Source organism: Hippoglossus stenolepis, chromosome 23 (assembly GCF_022539355.2).
Source record: "Hippoglossus stenolepis isolate QCI-W04-F060 chromosome 23, HSTE1.2, whole genome shotgun sequence".
Taxonomy (NCBI): domain Eukaryota; kingdom Metazoa; phylum Chordata; class Actinopteri; order Pleuronectiformes; family Pleuronectidae; genus Hippoglossus; species Hippoglossus stenolepis.
Window position 1 is genome coordinate 10,206,650 of NC_061505.1, and position 20,997 is coordinate 10,227,646.

General features: G+C 42.4%; 1 protein-coding gene and 1 long non-coding RNA gene across 3 annotated transcripts in view; one reads left to right on the top strand and one right to left on the bottom strand.

The window, feature by feature from the left end:
• The window catches only part of plcb3 (phospholipase C, beta 3 (phosphatidylinositol-specific)), a 44,300-nt gene extending 28,285 nt beyond the window's left edge, over window positions 1–16,015 (top strand). Inside the window, exons 4-34 of the mRNA XM_035148762.2 lie at window positions 415–552; window positions 897–976; window positions 1,083–1,136; window positions 1,449–1,521; window positions 2,700–2,800; window positions 3,563–3,729; window positions 4,555–4,701; window positions 4,817–4,974; window positions 5,307–5,389; window positions 5,931–6,015; window positions 6,903–7,050; window positions 8,103–8,204; window positions 8,296–8,369; window positions 8,459–8,555; window positions 8,705–8,789; window positions 9,178–9,302; window positions 9,477–9,631; window positions 9,713–9,874; window positions 9,974–10,073; window positions 10,191–10,295; window positions 10,550–10,644; window positions 10,755–10,875; window positions 11,373–11,414; window positions 11,589–11,698; window positions 11,842–11,951; window positions 12,452–12,611; window positions 12,795–12,871; window positions 13,288–13,377; window positions 13,466–13,523; window positions 13,642–13,728; window positions 14,268–16,015. Coding sequence (XP_035004653.1) covers window positions 415–552; window positions 897–976; window positions 1,083–1,136; window positions 1,449–1,521; window positions 2,700–2,800; window positions 3,563–3,729; window positions 4,555–4,701; window positions 4,817–4,974; window positions 5,307–5,389; window positions 5,931–6,015; window positions 6,903–7,050; window positions 8,103–8,204; window positions 8,296–8,369; window positions 8,459–8,555; window positions 8,705–8,789; window positions 9,178–9,302; window positions 9,477–9,631; window positions 9,713–9,874; window positions 9,974–10,073; window positions 10,191–10,295; window positions 10,550–10,644; window positions 10,755–10,875; window positions 11,373–11,414; window positions 11,589–11,698; window positions 11,842–11,951; window positions 12,452–12,611; window positions 12,795–12,871; window positions 13,288–13,377; window positions 13,466–13,523; window positions 13,642–13,728; window positions 14,268–14,564 — 3,486 coding nt within the window. The 3' untranslated portion in view covers window positions 14,565–16,015. The remainder of the gene's footprint in view (window positions 1–414; window positions 553–896; window positions 977–1,082; window positions 1,137–1,448; window positions 1,522–2,699; window positions 2,801–3,562; window positions 3,730–4,554; window positions 4,702–4,816; window positions 4,975–5,306; window positions 5,390–5,930; window positions 6,016–6,902; window positions 7,051–8,102; window positions 8,205–8,295; window positions 8,370–8,458; window positions 8,556–8,704; window positions 8,790–9,177; window positions 9,303–9,476; window positions 9,632–9,712; window positions 9,875–9,973; window positions 10,074–10,190; window positions 10,296–10,549; window positions 10,645–10,754; window positions 10,876–11,372; window positions 11,415–11,588; window positions 11,699–11,841; window positions 11,952–12,451; window positions 12,612–12,794; window positions 12,872–13,287; window positions 13,378–13,465; window positions 13,524–13,641; window positions 13,729–14,267) is intronic.
• Window positions 13,209–20,925, bottom strand: LOC118102528. Of its 2 annotated transcripts, XR_004694701.2 has the most exons (5): window positions 20,659–20,925; window positions 19,705–19,768; window positions 18,218–18,281; window positions 14,231–14,534; window positions 13,209–13,469 (listed from the first exon to the last, which is right to left on the bottom strand). It is a non-coding gene; the product is annotated as an uncharacterized LOC118102528 (long non-coding RNA). The 2 variants fall into 2 exon arrangements; XR_004694700.2 differs by having other exon boundaries at window positions 13,209–14,534; window positions 20,659–20,924.
• Between the last annotated feature and the right edge of the window lie 72 nt (window positions 20,926–20,997).

The window sequence follows — 20,997 nt, forward strand, 5'->3', positions numbered from 1 at the left end:
GATTTAATATTTGAAAAGTACATAAGTTGGAAAAACAAAGGTCAGAATCAAAAAGGCTGCTGCTGATTTTGTTCTGTTAAACATTTGTGTAAACAGATCCTTTTAAAGTCTTGCTTGCTTTTTAACGATGATGCATCGGCCATCCATGTTCATTTCTTTAATTGAAGCGAAACAGAGACATGACAGAGAGGATGTTCGGTGGAGTCGGTGGTCGTAAGAGGAGGAAAGAGTCGTTTGGTTAATCAGATCAGAGCGCTGCACCGCATGCATCACATTTACTGTTCTCAGGATGGAGAGATGGGCGACCATCGGATGTAGGATGGAGAATATACACGTCAAACCAGTGTTGATGCTTGTGTGTCATGTTTACATTCAATGTCCCAAAGAGTTTACAAGTGTGTTTGTGTGTATTAGGATGCGAAGGTGCGGGACGTGCTCGGCTTCAGTAAGGGTGACCACGCTGAAGGGAAGCTGGTAACCGTCGTCCATAGCACCGACCTGGTCAACATCTCCTTCCTCAACTTCCAGGCGATGCAGGAAGATACAGCCAAGGTAACCATGGAAATCAAGCATCACATAATCAACTCATATGATATAATGCTTTATATTTCTTCCTTTTTCTTCTTCCTCCCCTTCCTCCCCTTCCTCCCTGTGTTATGTCCTCTCTTCCCCCTTCCTCCCCTCTTTTTTTAGTTTTTCCTCAGGCCATATGTTGATTACCTATTTTACTATGTTGACATGGAGGCATGCATGTTTAGGAGTTGTAAAGAGGGATTATTTCCTCTGTGTGTGTGTGTGTTGTATATAGAAACTGTTCCTCTTCGCTTTGACATCAGGTAAACAGTCAAATAACCCGTGTTTTATCCGCTCGCTCTTGTTTGTGTGTGCGTTTCCAGATTTGGACGGATGAGCTGTTCACCCTGGCCACAAACATACTTTCCCAGAATGCATCACGGAACACCTTCCTCCTCAAAGCGTAAGACGTGTCTGTGTCTCATCCTGACACGAGGCAGCTGTAGATCTTAGGTCATTTATTTATCTGTTTATTATACACTGTTTCTGTGTTTATCCGTCTGTTTCAGGCACACGAAGTTAAAGTTGCAGGTGAATCAGGACGGGAAGATTCCGGTGAAGAAGTGAGAAACACACTAACCACTTTTTAAACAGAATTCAAAACACCAGCATCCTTCACTTCCTCTTTCTTTTCCTCTTCCCAGTCTCTCTTCCACTTTCTCTCTGGTCGCATCTTTATTTCACCTCTAGGTTTTGCTCAGTAATGTTAAATCTGATCCTTTCACACACTTTCATGCTGTGAACAATAACCTCCTTTAGCAAAATGAAAGGTTTTTGTCTTTTTTAACTGTCTTGATTGAAAAACTCACTGAACGTCGTTCTCTCTCTCTCTCTCTCTCTCTCTCTCTCTCTCTCTCTCTCTCTCTCTCTCTCAGCATTCTCAAGATGTTTTCTGATAAGAAGAAAGTGGAGACGGCTCTGGAGCAGTGCGGCCTCGTGAATAACAGGGTAATCATCACAAGCAGTCACTGACCACACAGCTACTTAAGATGTGTGAGTGTGTTGTCGGTCCATACATGACAACAGATGCAGCTCAGTCTCTCACCCTAAGGTGTTGGATTCCTTGCATGCCTTTGACAGGAAGGTTAAAAAAAGAAGGCTTCTTGGGGGGTCTAGTTTGAAAATCTACAAATAAAATTTTTTATCAACTGCCAACAGGAGAGACACGTTTTTGTAGATGTTGGTTAATGGGCTTCAGAGACACAAGGGCAAGCTGTGTCTCCAATATGCTAAGATGCTACGCTAACTGTGTCCTGGCTTCATATCCAATTGATGGACAACCATTTGAAATGAATACAGTTAATAAATAATAGATAAACAGCGTCAACAGCAGGTCTAATTTAAAAGTAACAAGGGGTTGAAACATAAAGTAATAGTTATAACAACATAAAGGGAATGCTCACCTTTTTTTAGGGCATGGCAATAAAACAATATCAGTAACTCACAAAATCATTTTCATTAATAGCATTATAACCAAGGTTCAATATGCTTTGTGTAAACATGGTGAGATGATGGTGAGGAGAGATAATGGTAATTCATATACATCAGATTTATAAGAGCACAACCCTCACTCAGGAGCAAAAATCTGTCTGAAGGACAATTAATCACTGTTGTGAAAGTTCTTACTTTGATATATTGCTAAATATGCACGTTCTATGCGCACAACAAATATTGGCAATATGACTGGGTGAAAAAAAAATTGGCTCATAAGTTAATTTTCTTAATCTTATTCTTATTCTGACTTTAATATTAGTTGAAAAGAAATAGAATTGTCGAGTTTTCATAAAGTTTGACTTCTCATCCACTGTATTGTCAAAATCCTCAGCTTGTATTTGCAGAGTAAGGTACCACAGGGTTTTGGTGTAGTAGGTGAAACAAGGTCTCTTGTGTCTTTATCAGTCAGTGCGATCTTTTGTAAAAAATCAGTTTGAGTCACAAGACATTTCCCTTTGAATGAGAGAGCAGTTTGTGCAAACTGCACCGTCAGCATTTCTCGGTGTGTCGTTGTACTCTTCTGCCTCCTGCTGGTCGATCAGAAGAAGACACGCAACATGTATTTTTTTGCTTTGTATCCTCACTTATTCATTTTATTTTCACTCTCCCTCCTCTGTGTTCCCTGTCTGCAGTCTGAGGGACTAAAGCCAGATGATTTCACGTGGGAGGCCTTCGAGAAGCTTCTCGACAGCCTCTGTCTCCGGCCTGAGATAGAAAGCATCTTCGAGGAAAGGTAACGTTTGTGCCACATCTGTCAAATTTTGTGTGATTTGAACTCGTGATACTTTCAGTATCGATAAAATGTGAATAAACCGGTGACCAGTGCTTTGTAGCAGTCAGCAGGGGCGGGGCCGTGTGTCTTCAGTCTGCAGAACAAGTTTAACATGTCTTCCTCTGTGTCCTTGGATAAACTGTAGAGGTGTTTCTTCCAATTAAAAAGGACAACGTTTGTTTTGTTGCTGCAATGCTTCACATTGAGCTGAATTACAGAGCTTTTATTTTGGAAAGTTATAAACTTGGGGTCGGAAGATTGTGTCCTTTGCTCAGAAGACCTCTGTAACAGACGGCATGTATTGTATTTAAAAAATAACACCAGTTCAATAAATCATTCAAACATATATAAACAAACCACACTTGAACAGTAATAAATAAATTCAGTTTCCCTTTATGAAAAGCATGGATTATAAAATCTTCAGTGACAGTATATTGTAGAACTGTTGGAGGAGGACTCACTAATGACAATAAATAATCCAGAAGTAGCTCTTGAGGTTTAGAACGGACACTGAACTAGTAAATAATTTCTCAAACACACGCTGTGATTTTCCAATTTATGTTTAATTCCTTTTTTCCCCTGAATAAAATTGCAACCGCCGCCTCACGTCCTTTCATCTCGACCCTCTAGTTGTATTCTAAAGTCTCCCAGTAACACTCCTAACTTTTTGCTGAAGCGACGATACGTTCTCTCTTTTCAAATACGCTCTTCTCTGCGCTCCAGTGGCTCCAAGAGGAAGCCGTTTATCTCCTTGGACCAGCTGATGGAATTCATCAACCGCCGGCAGCGAGACTCCCGACTGAACGAGGTGCTGTACCCCCCGCTGAAACGAGAGCAGGTCCGACAGATCATGGAGAAATACGAGACCAACAGCAGCCAGCTGGACAGAGGTTAGTCATTTACATTCAAGGCGTTTATATACTTGCATCCAGAGCACATGTGAATTTCATTTGTGGAGAACGTGATCCAGAATCTGGTTCCTTTGCCTTCCAGTGCGCGGATCATTATAGGTTCATAGGTATAATTTATTTTGACTTTTATTACAGCAAAGTGGGGCACAGGTTGCGCTCCTCTAAAACATCTTGGCCATGGCCTGTTCGAGGCTGTTTCTACTTCTGTTGGAATCATCTACATGTGTCGGCTGTGGTCGTCCGCCGGTGTGTTCAAAACGTGGGAACGTCTGCAGCTCTGCTCGGGCACGTCAAGCCAAAAATCTATAAGAAGCCAATATTGAAACGGAAACCTGGAGCTGCCCTGGAAAGCCGATTTCAGACATGAACTCTGGATAATGCCACCAGGATTTTACCTTTTTCATATGAACACAGCAGGAGATTGTCTGGGTCAGATGTGTTCACAACTAAAGGAAACTAAAGGATTTTGGACACTTCTGGCTTAATGTCAAGCATCAGAGTGTTGTGGCTTTTTCATCCTGAGATATTTTAATTCCTTTTGTCTTCATCATGTTCAAAACATCATCAACCCGCCCACTCGCTAGACTATACTATGCTGTTTTCTCACATCGGCTCACTCAGACTTTTTCCAGATATTTTACGAGGGCATTGGCAGGAAAACCTCTAGAGAATGTCCGGAGCAACTGACTTGTACAAACAGCCCCTCAGGAGTTCTGGGAACTGTCAAAAACAAGTTTCGCTGTTTCATAATTCATCGCTTTATAATTAAAGTGTGGACCTCTGTCGTCTGTGTGTCTCCTGCAGACCAGATCAGTTTGCAGGCTTTCACCCGTTACCTGGGAGGAGAGGAAAACAGCATCGTGCCTTCGGAGCGACTGGACATCATCGACGATATGAACCAACCGCTGTCGCACTACTTCATCAACTCCTCACACAACACGTACCTCACAGGTGAAAGCACAGACCTCAGGTCCAACGGGAGACGTATGCAAATCGAATGAGTCAACATTACAGTTTGTTTTCTTTGGATCTGACAACCATCTTTTGCCTCCTTCTCTGTGTTCAGTGGGTCAGCTGACCGGCCTGTCGTCAGTGGAGATGTACAGACAGGTGCTTCTGACCGGCTGCCGCTGTGTGGAGCTGGACTGCTGGAAGGGCCGGCCGCAAGACGAGGAGCCGTACATCACCCACGGCTTCACCATGACCACGGAGATCCCCTTCAAGGTCAGAGGCACAACGTTTACTCTACAGAGTTTGTCCCCTTTGTAATGACAGATTCTGTCTTTTATGTTCATGTTAGAAAGTCCCGACAAGACAAATATGTCATTACATATTATATTATACTCTTCTATTCATTGTCGTTATTATTAATACAATTCTCTAGTTCTCCAAGGTTTTACTAAGACATTTTGTTTCCCCCTGTTTAATTTGCTCTAACACATTTTTCATATTTTGCTTATCAGAACTAATTAAGTGCCTAATAATCAGGGAACATGTAATGAGAAGTTTCGCTCGGTTTTAATTAGCTCGCTCTTTCTTCCTCCGACTGACTGCAGGAGGTGATTGAAGCGATAGCGGAGAGCGCCTTCAAGACCTCGCCGTACCCCCTCATCCTCTCCTTTGAAAACCACGTGGATTCGTAAGTCACATAGGCAGCATGTGTGTGTGTGTGTGTGTGTGTGTGTGTGCTTGCCTAGATGCTAAAACTCAAGGGGTTTGAATGAGATATTTCCTAGAAAGCATGAACAACTGTTGAGTAAAGGGCTTTGTTCTTTGATTAATGGATGGATGGGTCAACAGTCCTGATGGCGCAAGGTTAAGATAAACAAGATAAAATGAAACATTATAAAATAATTAAAATAGGCGTTAAGATCAGAACTAGGAGAAAGCACACCTATAAAAATTAGTTTTTAAGAGAGAGTAAACAGAGATTTAAAAGAGGATAAGGAGATTGTTCCGATGCAGAGAAGCTAAAGCTAAGTAATGTGGTAGATTTAGTGAGGAGTCTTACTGCTGCCTTTTAGATACATTTATATAGATAATACGTTGTCAAAGGTTGTTTCACAAATGTGTATAAATTATAAAATGAATCAAAACAATTAAATTAAATTCGCTAGTTTGAATGAAAGGGCCTTGTTGAAAGTAAATCAGACACTAACCTGTGTCTTTTCTCCTCTCAGGGCCAAGCAGCAGGCCAAGATGGCGGAGTACTGCCGGACCATCTTCGGAGACGCCCTGCTCATCGATCCACTGGAGAAATACCCGGTAAGACTGGAGGGACTGACAGGCGCGATCTAACGTCTCATGTCATTGTGAAACACTTAGATTACGATGAATCCTTTTCAACAAACACCGTGTGCTGCTTTCATCCTTCAGTCTGCATTTTGAGTGACGACTCTCTGCTGTTACCAAACACCCCGTTCACAGAGCGTCAAATAGGATCAAACACACTGGGATAAGCAGATGAGCTCATGATCTCGACCATTTTCCGCATAAACTCGTGATGCGCCGGCCTCGACTTCAAACGTTAGAATAAAGAGCTGATAAAGATACAACCGACCCACAACACAGTCATTTTTACCGTAAACAAGCAGAGCTGATACTGCTGTTCATCTGGAGACTACACCTAAGAGCATTTCTAACGTGTTATAATCTCTAGAAATAGTTTTTCATTTTAGCGTTCAGTGTTTACACAAGACAAGATGGAGAATTATGCTGCTGTAAGAAGTTATGATTGCTTTATCTTCTTGTTTTCTTGAGGTCAACGACTTGTAAAACCAAACACAATTATTCACAGTTTGAAGACAACAAACTTGTTGTTGTGTCAGAGCGAGTTCAGGGACATTTAAGTTGAGTTATGAAACCCTGGGGTTTTCTCCGACTCCTGTGACACTGCAGCATTTAATTTGGATAATATGTTGTGGCTGCTTGTCCACCGTGACCTTGTTCCCAGGGCCTCATGATTCAAGGTCTCTATCTCAGTTAGTCAACGTCGAATTACTTTATCTTTTCTGTTGAAACGATTCTCACCTTCTAGTCACATCACAGTTTGTTTCCTGTATCTAGCCACAGAATAGATGCTGACCCATCCCTGCTCGTCTCTCTCACAATAAATTATGCAATATCTTCTTTGTTGTGTTATTCTTCTTTAGCTGATCCCAGGTCAGCCGCTCCCGTCGCCTCAGGAGATGCTGGGGAAGATCCTCATTAAAAACAAGAAGAAGCACCACCACCACCGACCCTCGAGCGGCAGCAGCATACGACGCAGGGAGCTGGAGGAGCAGTCGTCACCCAACAATGGTAGTCACACATCAGTAGTTCAGGAAGCTGTGTTTTAAAGGGGGGGGGGGGTTCTGGTATTTTTTAAACCTGGAACGCCACCAGTTTCCAGAGCTTCGCAACCATGCAGCAGCTAGTTCTCGCTCCTCAGTGTGTTGCCTCTCTCTCCTCGTTCGCTCTTCAATTTGTAAGAGCTCTTCATCCGCACTCACTCACAATTGCTCAAACAATTAGAGACGTTCGACATGGCGTTCAATTCCCTGTGCACAGTCAGACAAGGTAGGTGGGTGGGGCCTCCTCTGCTGCTGCCTACAGCTGAGCCCCACATTTGTTATAAGGTGGTTGCATGGTACAAAGTCCACTAACAGCCCTGTTTGCAAGCTTGCAAGTGTTAGGTCCATTTTCATAGCAAAACAACGCAACATTACTGACTTAATTTACTGAAAGGTCAAGTGGGCAGGCAATAGTTTGAGCGCCCTCTGCTGGATCAGGAGGCAAACTACCTCAGACGGTCTGATGCGCTTCTCGACTCTGTATTTTGAATTCACTTCCAAACGAATGTTTTAATCTTGAATAAAAAGTGGCGGCCATCAAGTTAAATGCTTCCTCGACATTGTCCACATCAGAAAAAGTTTCCAAACTCCTCTCCAGCTTTCTCTCGATCACGTTTCCATCTCCATCTTCCTTCAACAGCCCAAGAGAGACATGCAATGTTGCAAAGTAACAATTTGAGCCTTTTGTTGGTGGATAAAAACACTTTTAGTGGAAAGTCTCAGTCCCAGTAGGATTACATTTTATTCACTGCCACTATATGACGCAACTCCAGGCAGAGATGATCTCCTGAACTTCTCCCAAAAGTTTGAAGCAGAAAAGTGCCCTTCATTTATACACCCAGATTTCCCTGGTTGTTGCAGCTGGTGAAGTCTGCTTCTCTTTGGACGAATGAAAACCTCCGTCGTCTTGGAAGCTACACAAAAGCTCAAAGTAGCTGCTACACGTCGATGTGCAAAGACAAGAGGGTTTAATGGCATCTAATCAAAGCTGATACGTGTGTGTGTGTGTGTGTGTTGTAGACTGTCTGTTGACAGATGGCGAGGGGATCCAGCTGCTGTCCAATGGCGAAGAGAAAATGGCTGAGAGGATGGTCAAAGACTTGGAGCCTCGCAAGTCCATCGGTTGGTTGAAGTAGAAGAAGATAGATGATTAGAGAGGCTGCGAGTGCGCTGCCGATTTTGCCTAACTTCCTTTTGTGTCCCGTCCTCCCAGGAGGAGAGGGGGAAAGCGAGGACGACGAGGAGGATGAAGCGGTGACGGAGGCGAAGAAGCCGAACACTGACGAGGTAAGAGGCGTCAGGGAGCGGGTGCTGATGGGAGTGTTTGACCGGCTGCTGGGATGATTGATGGATCAGTAAGTGTCTGCCTCCTTCAGGGCACAGCCAGCAGTGAGGTGAACGCCACAGAGGAGATGTCGACCCTCGTCAACTACATCGAACCTGTCAAGTTCAAGAGCTTCGAGGTGGCAACCAGTAAGTGTGTGCGGGAGTGATAAAGAGAGACCGACGGGAAGACGACTTAAATCATAACTCCAGACTTGTTTAAAGTTAATGATCAGTGCCGTCACACGGCTTCATTCCTATAATCACATTTTCTGTCTTCCTGTCTTCGTTCTCACCAGAGAGGAATAAGTTCTTTGAGATGTCGTCGTTCGTGGAAACCAAAGGCATGGACACGCTGAAGAGCTCCCCTTTCGAGTTTGTCGAGTATCCTTCGAGGCTCTGTTATTCCTTAAACGTCTCTTTTTGTGAGACTTTTTGATTTCACGTGCAGATGTTTTAATACTTTCACGCAAAACCCTGCGCTTGCACTCAAGTAGTCCCTGCTTGTGCCTAGTTTAGGGTGTGTTAGCTTTACCCATTTATAGTCCCGTCAAGGTGGTAACTTTAACCGGGTTCATGCACTCCTGCCCTCCACAGCTTCTTTATTACACCGGCTTCCCTTCTGTGTGCTTGAGGAAAAACACTACGACACCTTCATGTAGCAGTCGCCTTTTTTTTCTGCTGCAATTTACAACATTTGAGAAATGGTGCCGGCTCACATACGCCACCCTCCAGCTACGTCCAGCGTTGTTCCTCAACAGCACTCCTCCAGGTACAATAAGAAACAGCTGAGCCGGATCTACCCGAAAGGCACAAGGGTGGACAGCTCCAACTACATGCCGCAGCTCTTCTGGAACGTCGGTTGCCAGATGGTGGCGCTAAACTTCCAAACTCTTGGTTAGGCCTGTTTTTTTACTCTCAGACAACTAAGTAGGTTTATACTATTTATACAAGTATCACAGGTCAGATGTTTTTAATTTCCTAATTTTTTTAAAATAGAATTTGAAACAACGATGAACATACGAGTAAAAAGTGTCCCCCTGTCCTATTTTACCCCCTCCTCCCTCTCAGACCTTCCCATGCAGCTAAACATGGGGGTGTTTGAGTATAACGGCAACAGCGGCTACCTGCTGAAACCCGAGTTCATGAGGAGGACGGACAAACACTTTGACCCTTTTACGGAGGACATAGTGGACGGGATCGTCGCCAACACCGTCAAAATTAGGGTAAGTGTGTTTGATGCGTGTCACCGTGTGTTTAACCTGTTTGTCTGATGTTGTAACCACGGATGATTTCAATTCCACCAGGTGGTCTCAGGCCAGTTCCTCACAGACAAAAAGGTGGGCGTGTACGTGGAAGTGGACATATTTGGACTTCCTGCTGACACAAAGAGGAAGTACAGAACCAAAACGTCCAATGGGAACTCGCTGGACCCCGTGTGGGATGATGAAATGTTTGTCTTCAATAAGGTAAATCGTGCACACACACACATGCATGTACCGTGTGTCAATGGCCAAGCATTTGGTTTTAACGTTTCTCTCTCTCTCTCTCTCTCTCTCTCTCTGCAGGTGGTCCTCCCTACGCTGGCCTCTCTGAGGATAGCAGTGTTGGAAGAAAACGGCAAGTTTATCGGTCACCGCATCCTCCCGGTGTCGGCCATTAGACCTGGTAAGTACACACACACACACACTTTGAGCTTTTAGAGAAGTTAGTTGTTTTCCTTTCACACTGCCCTGCACCACTTTGCTGTAGCAATTTATTTATTCCTTCCTTGCTTCCTTCCAGGTTACCACTACATTAACCTGAAGACAGAGTTGAACCAGCCGCTCCTCCTGCCGTCCCTGCTGGTTTACACTGAGGCTCAGGACTACATCCCTAATGAACACCAGGGTGAGAAGAGCAACACACTCACATCACACCAGTTCAACCGCTTGACTGGACACAGACTCAACTTACTGACTTCTTTTAAAACCAGTGGAACCTCTTTATCACTCTATTTCATTCATTTTTATATAAAGTCTTGACAGTATGAAAACTTCCTTGGGACTTAACACTGGTCTAAATTTTTTTATATGTGAAAAATGAACCTGATGATATGCGTGACATTAAGGTGCTCTCTTGTTTTGTGTGTGTGTTTATCTCAGAGTACGCAGAGGCTCTGACCAACCCCATCAAGCACATCAGTCAGTTACACAAGAGGGAGACACAGCTGGCTGTTCTCATTGAGGACAACAGTGAGGTGAGACACATCTGTGTGGTGAAGGATAACCACTAAAATTACAGATAAACTCTTGTTGAGATGTCAGAACGTGGAGTAAACACACTACATGTCTGTTGCTTTTGTCCCAGCTTGTCCCCGACCAGCCCAAAGACGGAGAGAACGAGTGTGAATTAATTTCCTCCCCCTCCCACAACTCCCCCCCCAGCCCATGGGACGAAGCCCGCGACATCATCCCATCTCCTCCACCAGGTACAGACGGCCATGAGCAATACACAGCCTCCACATAACATGAGGAAATACTTCAGTGAATACCTGCACCTGCCATTGATCTGTATTTGATCTCACTTGTTTTCCTACATGTAATTAGAGACTTTCTTCTCACTAGTCTCTATTTCCAGAGCTATTTCATCTTTACCATGAAAGGAAGCTGCACTAATGAAGTGTACGTGTGTGGTGGCTACGGGGCGCCGGTTGTAAAGTGGCCCATGCTGAAAATAACGGAAACATTTCACCATATTTAGCTTAAAAAAATTGAATGCACAATTATTTGATGTATTATATATTAACCATTATTTATTTCATGCAATAATGTTTAAAAACATCCAGAAACAAATGGCACAGTATGTTTTCACTGTGTTGTGAGTCATGTTTCTCCCCAAATGTCCCGCTTTCACGATTTAAAACTCAAAATCCAATGAGGATTTTTGTTTTTCATGACATTTTTCTTCCATCATCCATGTGTGTAGCACCGACTCAGAAGGAGGACCTCATAGCCACCGTTCTGACAGGTAAGGTCATCCCAGCACATCCATTTCACACACAAATGAGTGAAAGCATTTGCGTGTCTCGTTTTACATGTAGCGCTGTGTGTAGAATGTTTCTTGGGTCACTGTTCCACAGAGGGAAAGGTCAGAAGTGGCTGTTTGAGCTGAAGATAATTTTCCTGTGTGTGTGTATCCCAGACGTCCAGGTTCACTCCATCGAGGAGCTGAAGCAGCAGAAGTCCTATATGAAGCTGCTAAAGAAGCAGAACAAGGATCTCAAAGAGCTGCGGAAGAAACACCTCAAGAAGGTACGCACTCAGGCAGAGACACAACACAACGGATACGCAAATTTCGAACCATGTGTATTTTTTATTTGATAGTTAAGCAAACTTGGATACAGAAAAGTAACTTCCTTTTGCTTCTGTGCTGTTTGTTGTGTGTGTGTCTCCAGGTGTGGAATCTGAGTAAGGAGCAGAAGAATCGGAGTAGCAAGCTTCACTCCGACACCCAGAGGAGACGCAGTCAGGTGGAGAATCGTCTCAAACGTAGCATTAAGAAAAAGTAAGCATGGGGGGGATATGTGGGGAGTATAAAGAGAGAAAAACTATCACTACGCAAGGGAGGAGAGAAAAAGGAGAGTGCAATACTCCGCCAAGGCCCAACAGTTAAATCCAATCAAGCTGCGCCACATTTCTAAATCTAAGTATGCCTGATTTGTGTCATCAAGATCCATGAATTATTTCCTGGGAAATTGGTAACAATCAAAGAATCTGTCAATGTTAAAGGAAGTAATCTTTCTCGGCCCATGTTCCATCAAGTTTTCCAGAAATCTAATATAGTAGTTTTTGTGTAATCCTGCTGACAGACAAACCAACAAACAACTGGACAGGGGTGAAAGCATAACCTCCTCTCTCACCTTGATGGAGAGAGATAGATGCTGTAGGAAGATAGAGAGGGAAGGGAGGGAGAAGAAAGGGAGGGTGAAGGGAGAGAGGGAAGGAAATGGGTATGGGAGGGAGTAAAGAAAGAATGTGTGTCATTGTATGTTTGTGTGCGGTCAGTGAACCACATGAGCCGGTGCAGCGGGAGTTGACAGCGTTGGATCAGGAGCTGGAGAAGCAGACGGTGCAGCTGAGGGAGTGGCAGTTGGACGAACTGCTGAAAGTACGACAAGAGCTTCACCTGCTGGAGAGGGCGAAGCAAGAAACACAGCTGCAAGAGGTGACGTCTCACACACACACGTGTATGAGACCCAAACTTTGCACCCTCATACATACTCATGGGGACATTGGAACAGCAGTGGCCTCCGTCCTGTGAATTCCTGAACTGACCTCTGAGAAACTGTGTGGCACTTCCGTACTCCTGCACAGTGATTGGCTGACATCTGCTGTGGTGTGTTTTCAGACCTTCCTGAAGTTAAACGACACAGCCCGTGAATGCCAAGAAGTTCAGATGAAGAAGCTCAGGGAGATGTGTGAGAAGTAAGTGAGGACGTTTCATAGTCATAATTTATGACTATAAAGTCATAATAGAAGAGTAAAGATGTAATACTACAAGAAAAGGTTATGTTACGATAATGAAGTCGTAATATCACCATAAGGTTGTAATATTATGAGAAAAGGTAAAAATATTACAATAATCAAGTTTATATATCATGAGAATAAAGACATAATATTCTAAGAATAAAGTTGCAATATTACGAGAAACAAGTTATGTTCAATGACGTCATAATATCGCAAGAACAAAGTCGTAATATTACGAGAAAAGTATTATGAAAAGAAAAATATATGAACTGTTTAGAGATTAAACTTTGAGTTCGTCTTAGTATTTAATAAAATATGAAGAGTTGCTCTGCTCCTCTCTGGGATGTAAAGCTGGTGTGTAACTTTGTCTGCAGGGAGAAGAAAGAGCTCCAGAAGATCCTGGACAGGAAGCGACAAAACAGCATCTGCGAAGCCAAAACCCGCGACAAAGACAAGGCTGAAACGTAAAACACTTTGCTGAAGTGTATTGATTATTGGATGTTTGGGCATAAACAACTCACTTTTGTCTTTCTTTTCTTCCTCACGCTGCAGGGAACTGAATGAGATCAACAAGAAACATATTCAAGACTCTGTCACCTTAATCCGCGGGGCAAGTACACACACACACAGGAAGTCATTGAGAATGTCTATTTATCTACTTTATAGTACATTATGGCTCTTGAGTAACATATCCCTCCTCTTCTCATCTCTCTTTCCTCACCCCTCAGCTGGAGCAGGCTCAGATCAGGAGACAGGAGAAGTTGAAGCTGAGGCAGCTGGAGATTATGCAACACATAGTCGAGGAGCTCCCACAGGTGAGGCAGCACACACATGGACTCACTTTACAACGACCATTCATTGAACCGGAAAAAATATTTTACCGACAGTGTTAAATCGGTTGCATTAACTTTACAATATGCTAAAATTATTTTAGTTTTGGATCTGCTTTTAATTTAAATTGCACTCGATTTCTTTGAAAACAAAAAAAGATGTTAATTTTGTAAATACGGATACACAAAGACTGAGTTTACATATGAAGCATAAATTATTCAGCTCTTTATTAAGTCATACTATAGATAGGTGATACTTCTGTATGCAATACGTTTGTTTGAAATTTCTTTAAGTAACTACACAGCGTAGGACTACGCACTTGCCATTTAAAGAAATTATTTCTAAGTGGTTATTTCAGAGACTTCAGAACTCACAGATTCTTGCGTGATCAAATTTCACCTCAGGGTAAAAAAAATCAAGCCCCCATACTAGGTTTTATTTGGCAAGAGAGCAAATAAGTGAATTTCCAGAAATCTCTAACTGTACCTCTGTAACACTTGTTTTCCTGATGTGCCGTATGCAGCTTAAGTCCCAGTTAGAGAGGGAGCTGGAGGAGGAGTACCAGCGACTGCCGGAGGAAATCTGCCACCACCTGCAGCTGGAGCTGGAGCACAAAGGTCTCCGCAAGGACGCCCTGTTCTCGCCCATTTCCAACCACAGCAGCCCCGGCTCCGACTCGGGGCCGCCCTCCAACTGCTCCACGCCCTCCCGGAGCACCTGTAATAACAGGTGCATGGACAATAGCACCACCTCGCTGGCCGACTCCAGTTCCTCGTCCACCACTCCCGGCCTGTCGGAGGTGGAGATGTCGTTTAGCTGAAGTGACTAAAACTATTACGTGTAAAAAGGAAAATACATTCAACTGGGGTCTATAATGATTAATATGTGGGATAGTAATGATATAGATTAACTAATTTTATTCCTTTTATTACAGAATGTTTTATTTGTGTCTACAGAGCTTTAATATTTTTTATTTTGCAGTCAGACGACACATCATGCCATTAGTTGGAAGATTTCATATGAATCATATCCAAACATTTGTTTTTACATTTTGGTTCTTTTAATCTTTCTTACCCTATTCTTTGCATCCTTTCTATTTTTGTTCCGGTCATTAAGCTTTGCTACAGTTTTCCCACAACAGATTCGTGTTCACACTGTTTTTGGTTAAACTTGTTTGTAGTTTTAACCAGTTTTATAGAAAAGGTTTTAGCTGTAATGTCAGTCGGTGACCAGTAAGTGGTGCTGCAATCTCTTGATGACTTCGAGCTGCACTCTGACATTTTAAAGTAAAAACATACTTTACACTAAACCCCTGTTTGTTTTAGTGTAGGTCACCATTCGAAGCAAACACACGAGGGTTTACTGATCATTGTCACATTTTCTCAGGGAGCGACCACTCTCCAAATTTGAAGCATTCCCTGTTATTGCCATCGTGGAAAACTGTAGTTCAGCTCGTTTCCAGAATCGACATAGGAACAACTTATAGACATTTAACATCAGGGTATTTATTCAAGGTACTACATTCAAATTTAGCGGTACTTTAATTTAAAAATCTGTGGTTTTATTTCCATCCTTTCTTTTATTTTTTATATTGTAAATGGTTGTTGCTTTTCCATTCTTTTCCACTTTGAGGGGTAAAATGTTGGCACTCTGTGTGTGTGTATATGTTTGGCTGTACGTGAATTTTACTACTGACCACAAGTGCTGTGGGGGGGAGGTAAAGGACGACCTGAGAGATTCCCGTCTTGTCCTCCGTCACCTCCCTCCTTTCTATGAGCACTGGCTGCCTGTCTGTCTGATTTACCCCCCCCCCCTCGTATACGCATGCACACATACCCCCTTGTAAACTATTATCTATTTAAATGGAACTTTAACAACATTTTTTTCTATTGTGGATATTTAAGTTTTTTGAGGCTGGAAGAAGGTTTAAATTCGCTTTTCATGATTTGCAGTGGGAAATGTTCTTCCCATTACAATTTAAAATCGTGCTAAGTATTTTACTGTGCCTGAAAGCAGCAGTCTAGATCTCAACCCTTCAATATGAGAGCAGGTTGTATTGACATTGCGTTCAGATGTTGTAATGCTCTAACTCGAGATTCAATTGTCCGGCCCTCATTCTAGGTGCTTTAGCGTAACTTCTTTAAGAATCCCGTAAACGCTTACACACTTCCAAGCACAGGGTTTTGAGTGAGAGCATTACAAAATCTGTGAACGTGAAATTGCTAAGTGTTCCTGTGACATGGACTTCAATAAAACCACTTTCCACTGGGATTTACTTGTTGTGTAAAAATTATCAGTACTTGGTAATTTTTTTTTTTTTTAGATTGAGTGGCTGTTGATTTAAAAAAGGTCCAGTGTGTAAGATTTAGGTGAAAAGATCTATTGGCAGAAATAGAATATAAAATAATTAGATGAAGTGTTTCATCTAAATTGAACAAATTGTTTTTCCTTTACCCTAGAATGAGCCTTTATATTTAAATACTTTATATCTACATCGAGAGCGGGTCGTCTCTACAGAGCCCGCCATGTTTTTTACAGTAGCCCCAACTGGACAAACTAAAGATATTGAGTTTTTATGAAAACTGAAGTTTACCACAGGTTCTCTCTCATGTTTGGAAGGGGAGGGTGAGATGATGGGGTATTCAGCTGCAACATGACACTTCACCACTAGATGTCACTAAGAGTCATCGAGCACATTTTGAATATTCGACAAGGGAGGTTTTTGTTCTTTGACCTTAGATTTATTTTCCTATTTTCATGAAGGAAAGCTTTTTATCGATACTAAAAACATCAGTTAAGTAGGACTGAGTCGTTAGCCTTCCCTTCAGAGGAACAGTGAAACTAAATTGTGAACAAAAGTTAAATCTTAAACAGTAATCTAAACAAAAACTGGATCTGCAGTTACTGTATTGTGTTGAGCATCAGTTTCAGATGATTTCCACTGCTACGATTGTGAGAAGAAAAAAAAAAATATATATATATATATATATATATATACACACACACACACACACACACACACACAAACAATCTTTAGATCTTTTGACTCAGATAAACACAGTTAAAATACAGATTGTTGGTTGAAGGTAACTGCCAGGGGCTTTACATTTAGAAAGGTGGATACACAATGTCATGACAGTGGATGTATTCAGATGTTATATACCACAGGTCCTTTGTGGAGTCGGTGTCGTACTGTTTCGTGTAAAAGGACGACAATGACATTTTGGGAGTTTGACCTTTATGAAACCAGATTCATCAGCATGCAGCTGTGAGGTCTGACACTGAAAAGCAGTGATCAAATATAAATGAGCTCTTTTATTCATTCGACATCATGACTTGTTTGATTAAAAAGAAAAAGAGACTAAAATTACTTGTAGGGCCATAGCATCTCTTTTGATGTCCGTTAATATTAGACTGCCACTAATCAATATTTTATCTATTTTATTCCTCTTTGTTCTACTGAACACTTGAGTTTAAACTTGCTGTTTTGGTTTTTAATCTTAAATCCGAGTCTCACCTCCTTTATTGGACCAAACAGAAGTTAGCCTCCTGCTGCTGATGATGTCAGCATGAATTCTGATAAACAAACTCTTCACTACCTGGTTTGACAAAGGTAGCAACTAGCTGGTTAACATACAGTGGAGGCTTTAGCAGCTAAACGTTCATATTTTCCCTAAGAGTGTGTGGAGACCAAAACGGAGCTAAAAGAAGAGCTATAAATGGACATAACATAAGTCAGGATAAAAACACGACTTCAAAATTAATCCAAAACGAGTTGTTTGTGTCTGTCAGATGTGTAAATAATCATTTTTCTATTCTACTCATTTAAGATTAACCACCATTACTTATCAAATTACATCCACATGTAGTGTTTTTCACCTAAATCAAGAATTTGACTCCCAATATGTCAATATAGACCTTTACAAACTAATTATTATCTCCTCTGCAAACCTTGACACCAAAAATTAGCTTTAGTTTAAATTTCTTTCAGTGTCAAGATTCAGTCTTTGGTCCGTATGGCCATGACACAAAGAGAGGAGAGAGAAGCATGGAAACGCTGTTAGCTGTTTCCTATATTGTTCACATTCTGTCCTTTTCTTTAGTGACATCTACTGGTGTGGTTGCAGCTGAATACCCCTCACCTCACCCCACCCTTCCAAACATGACCGAGGACCTGTGGAAGCCTTCAGTTGTCATAAAAACTCAAAAGGTGTTTAGTTTGTCCAGTCTGGGCTACTGTAAAGAACATGTCGGCCTCCATGGAGAGGATCTGCTCCCGATGTAAATATAAAGGCTCATTCTAGGGTAAAGAAAACATCAATTGCTACAATTTAGGTGAAACACTAGTGAAAACATCACTAGGATTATTTTATCTTCAATTCCTGCCAACATATTCAATTTCACCTAATTCTGACATGTATCACAGATCATGTGAGCAGGGCATAAGAATCAGGGGGGGGTGTAAAGACTCACTGGTGAAGACAGATGAAGTGTGGACGAGGGCTGACGGCGTCCAGGGGTCAGAAGATCACGTGCACTGCAAGACAAGGCCGAGGGAAGAGGGTCACAGAGGAAGAGATGCATCGATAACGTGGGTTTAAAGCTCAGATTTGGTCACATGTAGGGGAAATAAAGGATAAACCAAAGTGACGTGTACATCACTTCATACATTAGACAGTGAGTGGTCTCCCCCAGGCCCACCCTGAGGTCTCTGGCTGTCACGTCCCACCGTCCCACTTCCTTGCCCCCCAGTTTCACCCGTCACCGAGACCATCTTTTACTGCTCGGCTTATTGAATGAATGTAAAGCTGCCACCATGTTTGTAACACTGCAGCTAGGGGAGAGACGCCCTGCTTTTTCACATTAGACCAGATATGTAGCGTAAGACACTGTACATCTAGTGTATGTGGTTGTTGGATGTAAAAGGGTAAACTATACAATGATCCAGATGTAATATTTGATTGTTGCTTCAGAATTAATATAAAGTGCAATGACTGAACGTTCAGTAATAAACTTCCAGCTTCCTCCTGCAGAGCTGAACCTCGGCTGTTTTGTGTTTTTTTCCTTGCGCACCATCACAAGTAGACTTTCAAAACCTCCACAAGGGGGCATCACTTCATATTTTCTTAAGGTTTAATTATCAAGATTGGTGATAGTAATATTTTTTCAAGAATTTCAGGCTTTTTGAGCACTTGAATCCCATTCATCTGTCAGCAAAGGTGTTATTTATATAACTGTTTTAGCTGAGTAACATATTGATATTGGCTGAATCTGACGTACTACTGCTTAAAAGAAAAAGTGACATTTGGTGATTAAATATCAGTCTCGTAATTAATCCACATTTTTTCACCAAGACTTGAATTAATTATTCTCTAAGAAATCAGTGAAATGGTCAAAACATGTTGCACAAACATGACACTTTTTCTTTTCTTTTAACAAAACTAGCTTTACTTGAAGAAAGGCTGATTTTCATTGCTGAGACAAACGTAGAAAATTGTATTAAAATTCATTCCGAATGCAGCTGATTCCAGGACTCATCAAACTAGATTACATAATGTTTTCTCAAAGGCTCATGTCCACTCGCTCACCTGGTGGGACAAACACCTCTCACATGGATGCTGCTCTATCAATAAAGACCAAAATGCCTGAACATTATATATGTAAAAAAAACAATGTAATATACGTTTAAAAGTCAGACAACCCATCACTAAATCTCAGATTAATGCTCCTTGTTACAATCACTGTAAGTCAGTGTAGATCAAACTGTGTGGAGGATGTCAATAGACTGGGACTGTCAAAGGTTGAGGTTTCAAGACCCTGCTGAGACTTTTTTGGAGTAAAGATGTTCAAACAGAAATTTGAAGCTGTGTTTTCATGATTATGTGTTTGTGAACGAGCTGCAGGAAGACGTGTATCACAGATCATGTGAGCAGGGAATCAGGGGGGGTGTAGAGACTCACTGGTGAAGACAGATGAAGTGTGGACGAGGGCTGACGGCGTCCAGGGGTCAGAAGATCACGTGCACTGCAAGACAAGGCCGAGGGAAGAGGGTCACAGAGGAAGAGATGCATCGATAACGTAGCTTTAAAGCTAAGATTTGGTCACATGTAGGAAATAAGGGATAAACCAAAGTGACAGGTACATCACTTCACACATTTGTTTGTATATTTTTCTGATTTCTTTAAAACACAAAAACACGTGAATGTGATATAGTTTGCAGCCACGTGATCAGCTTACTTCAATACTAATGACATCTGGGTCACCACACACACACCTCCCCTTTTACAGTCAGTTGTCTCCCCTCAGACCTCTGACATATATCTGTACAGGAGAATAGTGAGTGTCTAATTCCACACACACTCCCTTCTCTCTCTAAGCAGGACCCGAGGTCAGGTGTTAGATAAAGGACCAAACAACAGCACATTGTAGTGTCTGCGTTGCGGGACTTTCATATCTAACTCAGATGCTCCAGACAGAGAGACACCGACTTCAACTCTTATGTGTATTTCACCAGTGGTAAGACGTAAGGACACAACGTGATTTAGCTATGGATATTTTGACATAACTATCCAATAGGATGCGAACAGCTACATGTAACATAGAGAGTGACAGTAATTCTAGCCTTTCATGGATGTGCTGTTAGAATGGGTGACAGTCAGAATGTGACGCTGAAGACGAGTTTTCCTGACAGTAAAGTATTGAATATTGATTTCATGAACTTCAGATACAAATAATCACGTCACATAGTTACACTGTAAAATCCAGCAGTGGGTTTAACAGCAGTGTTTTCTCTGCCACTGTCTGGAAACTCTGCCACTGTCTGGAAACTCTGCTGTGTGTGTGTGTGTGTGTGTGTGTGTAGTGTGTGTGTGGGGGGTGTGTGAGTGTGTGGGGGGGTGTGTGTGGTAACTCACTGTTTCCCTGTCGTCTCTCTGGCCTCGTCCGTCCCCGGAGCTGCTCAGTCCGGTTCCATCTCTCGCTTCACGGCTCCGGTTCTGCTCCTCACTCCTCTCACCCTCCTTGCTCCTCCCCAGCGGGCCGACCTGTCGCTGTAGCGGGGGGAACACGCACTCTCCCCGGGTAGCTTCCCTGCTAGCTGCCGCTACTGATGTTGATACCGCACACGTGCGACTCACACCGGAGAGGAGAGAAAGAAACAGGAGGTCTCACTCTGTGGATGTTCCCTGATACTTTGGTCCTGTAACAACAAGGATCAGATTCACTGTGGAGTGGGAGCTCATGTTTTCACCCTG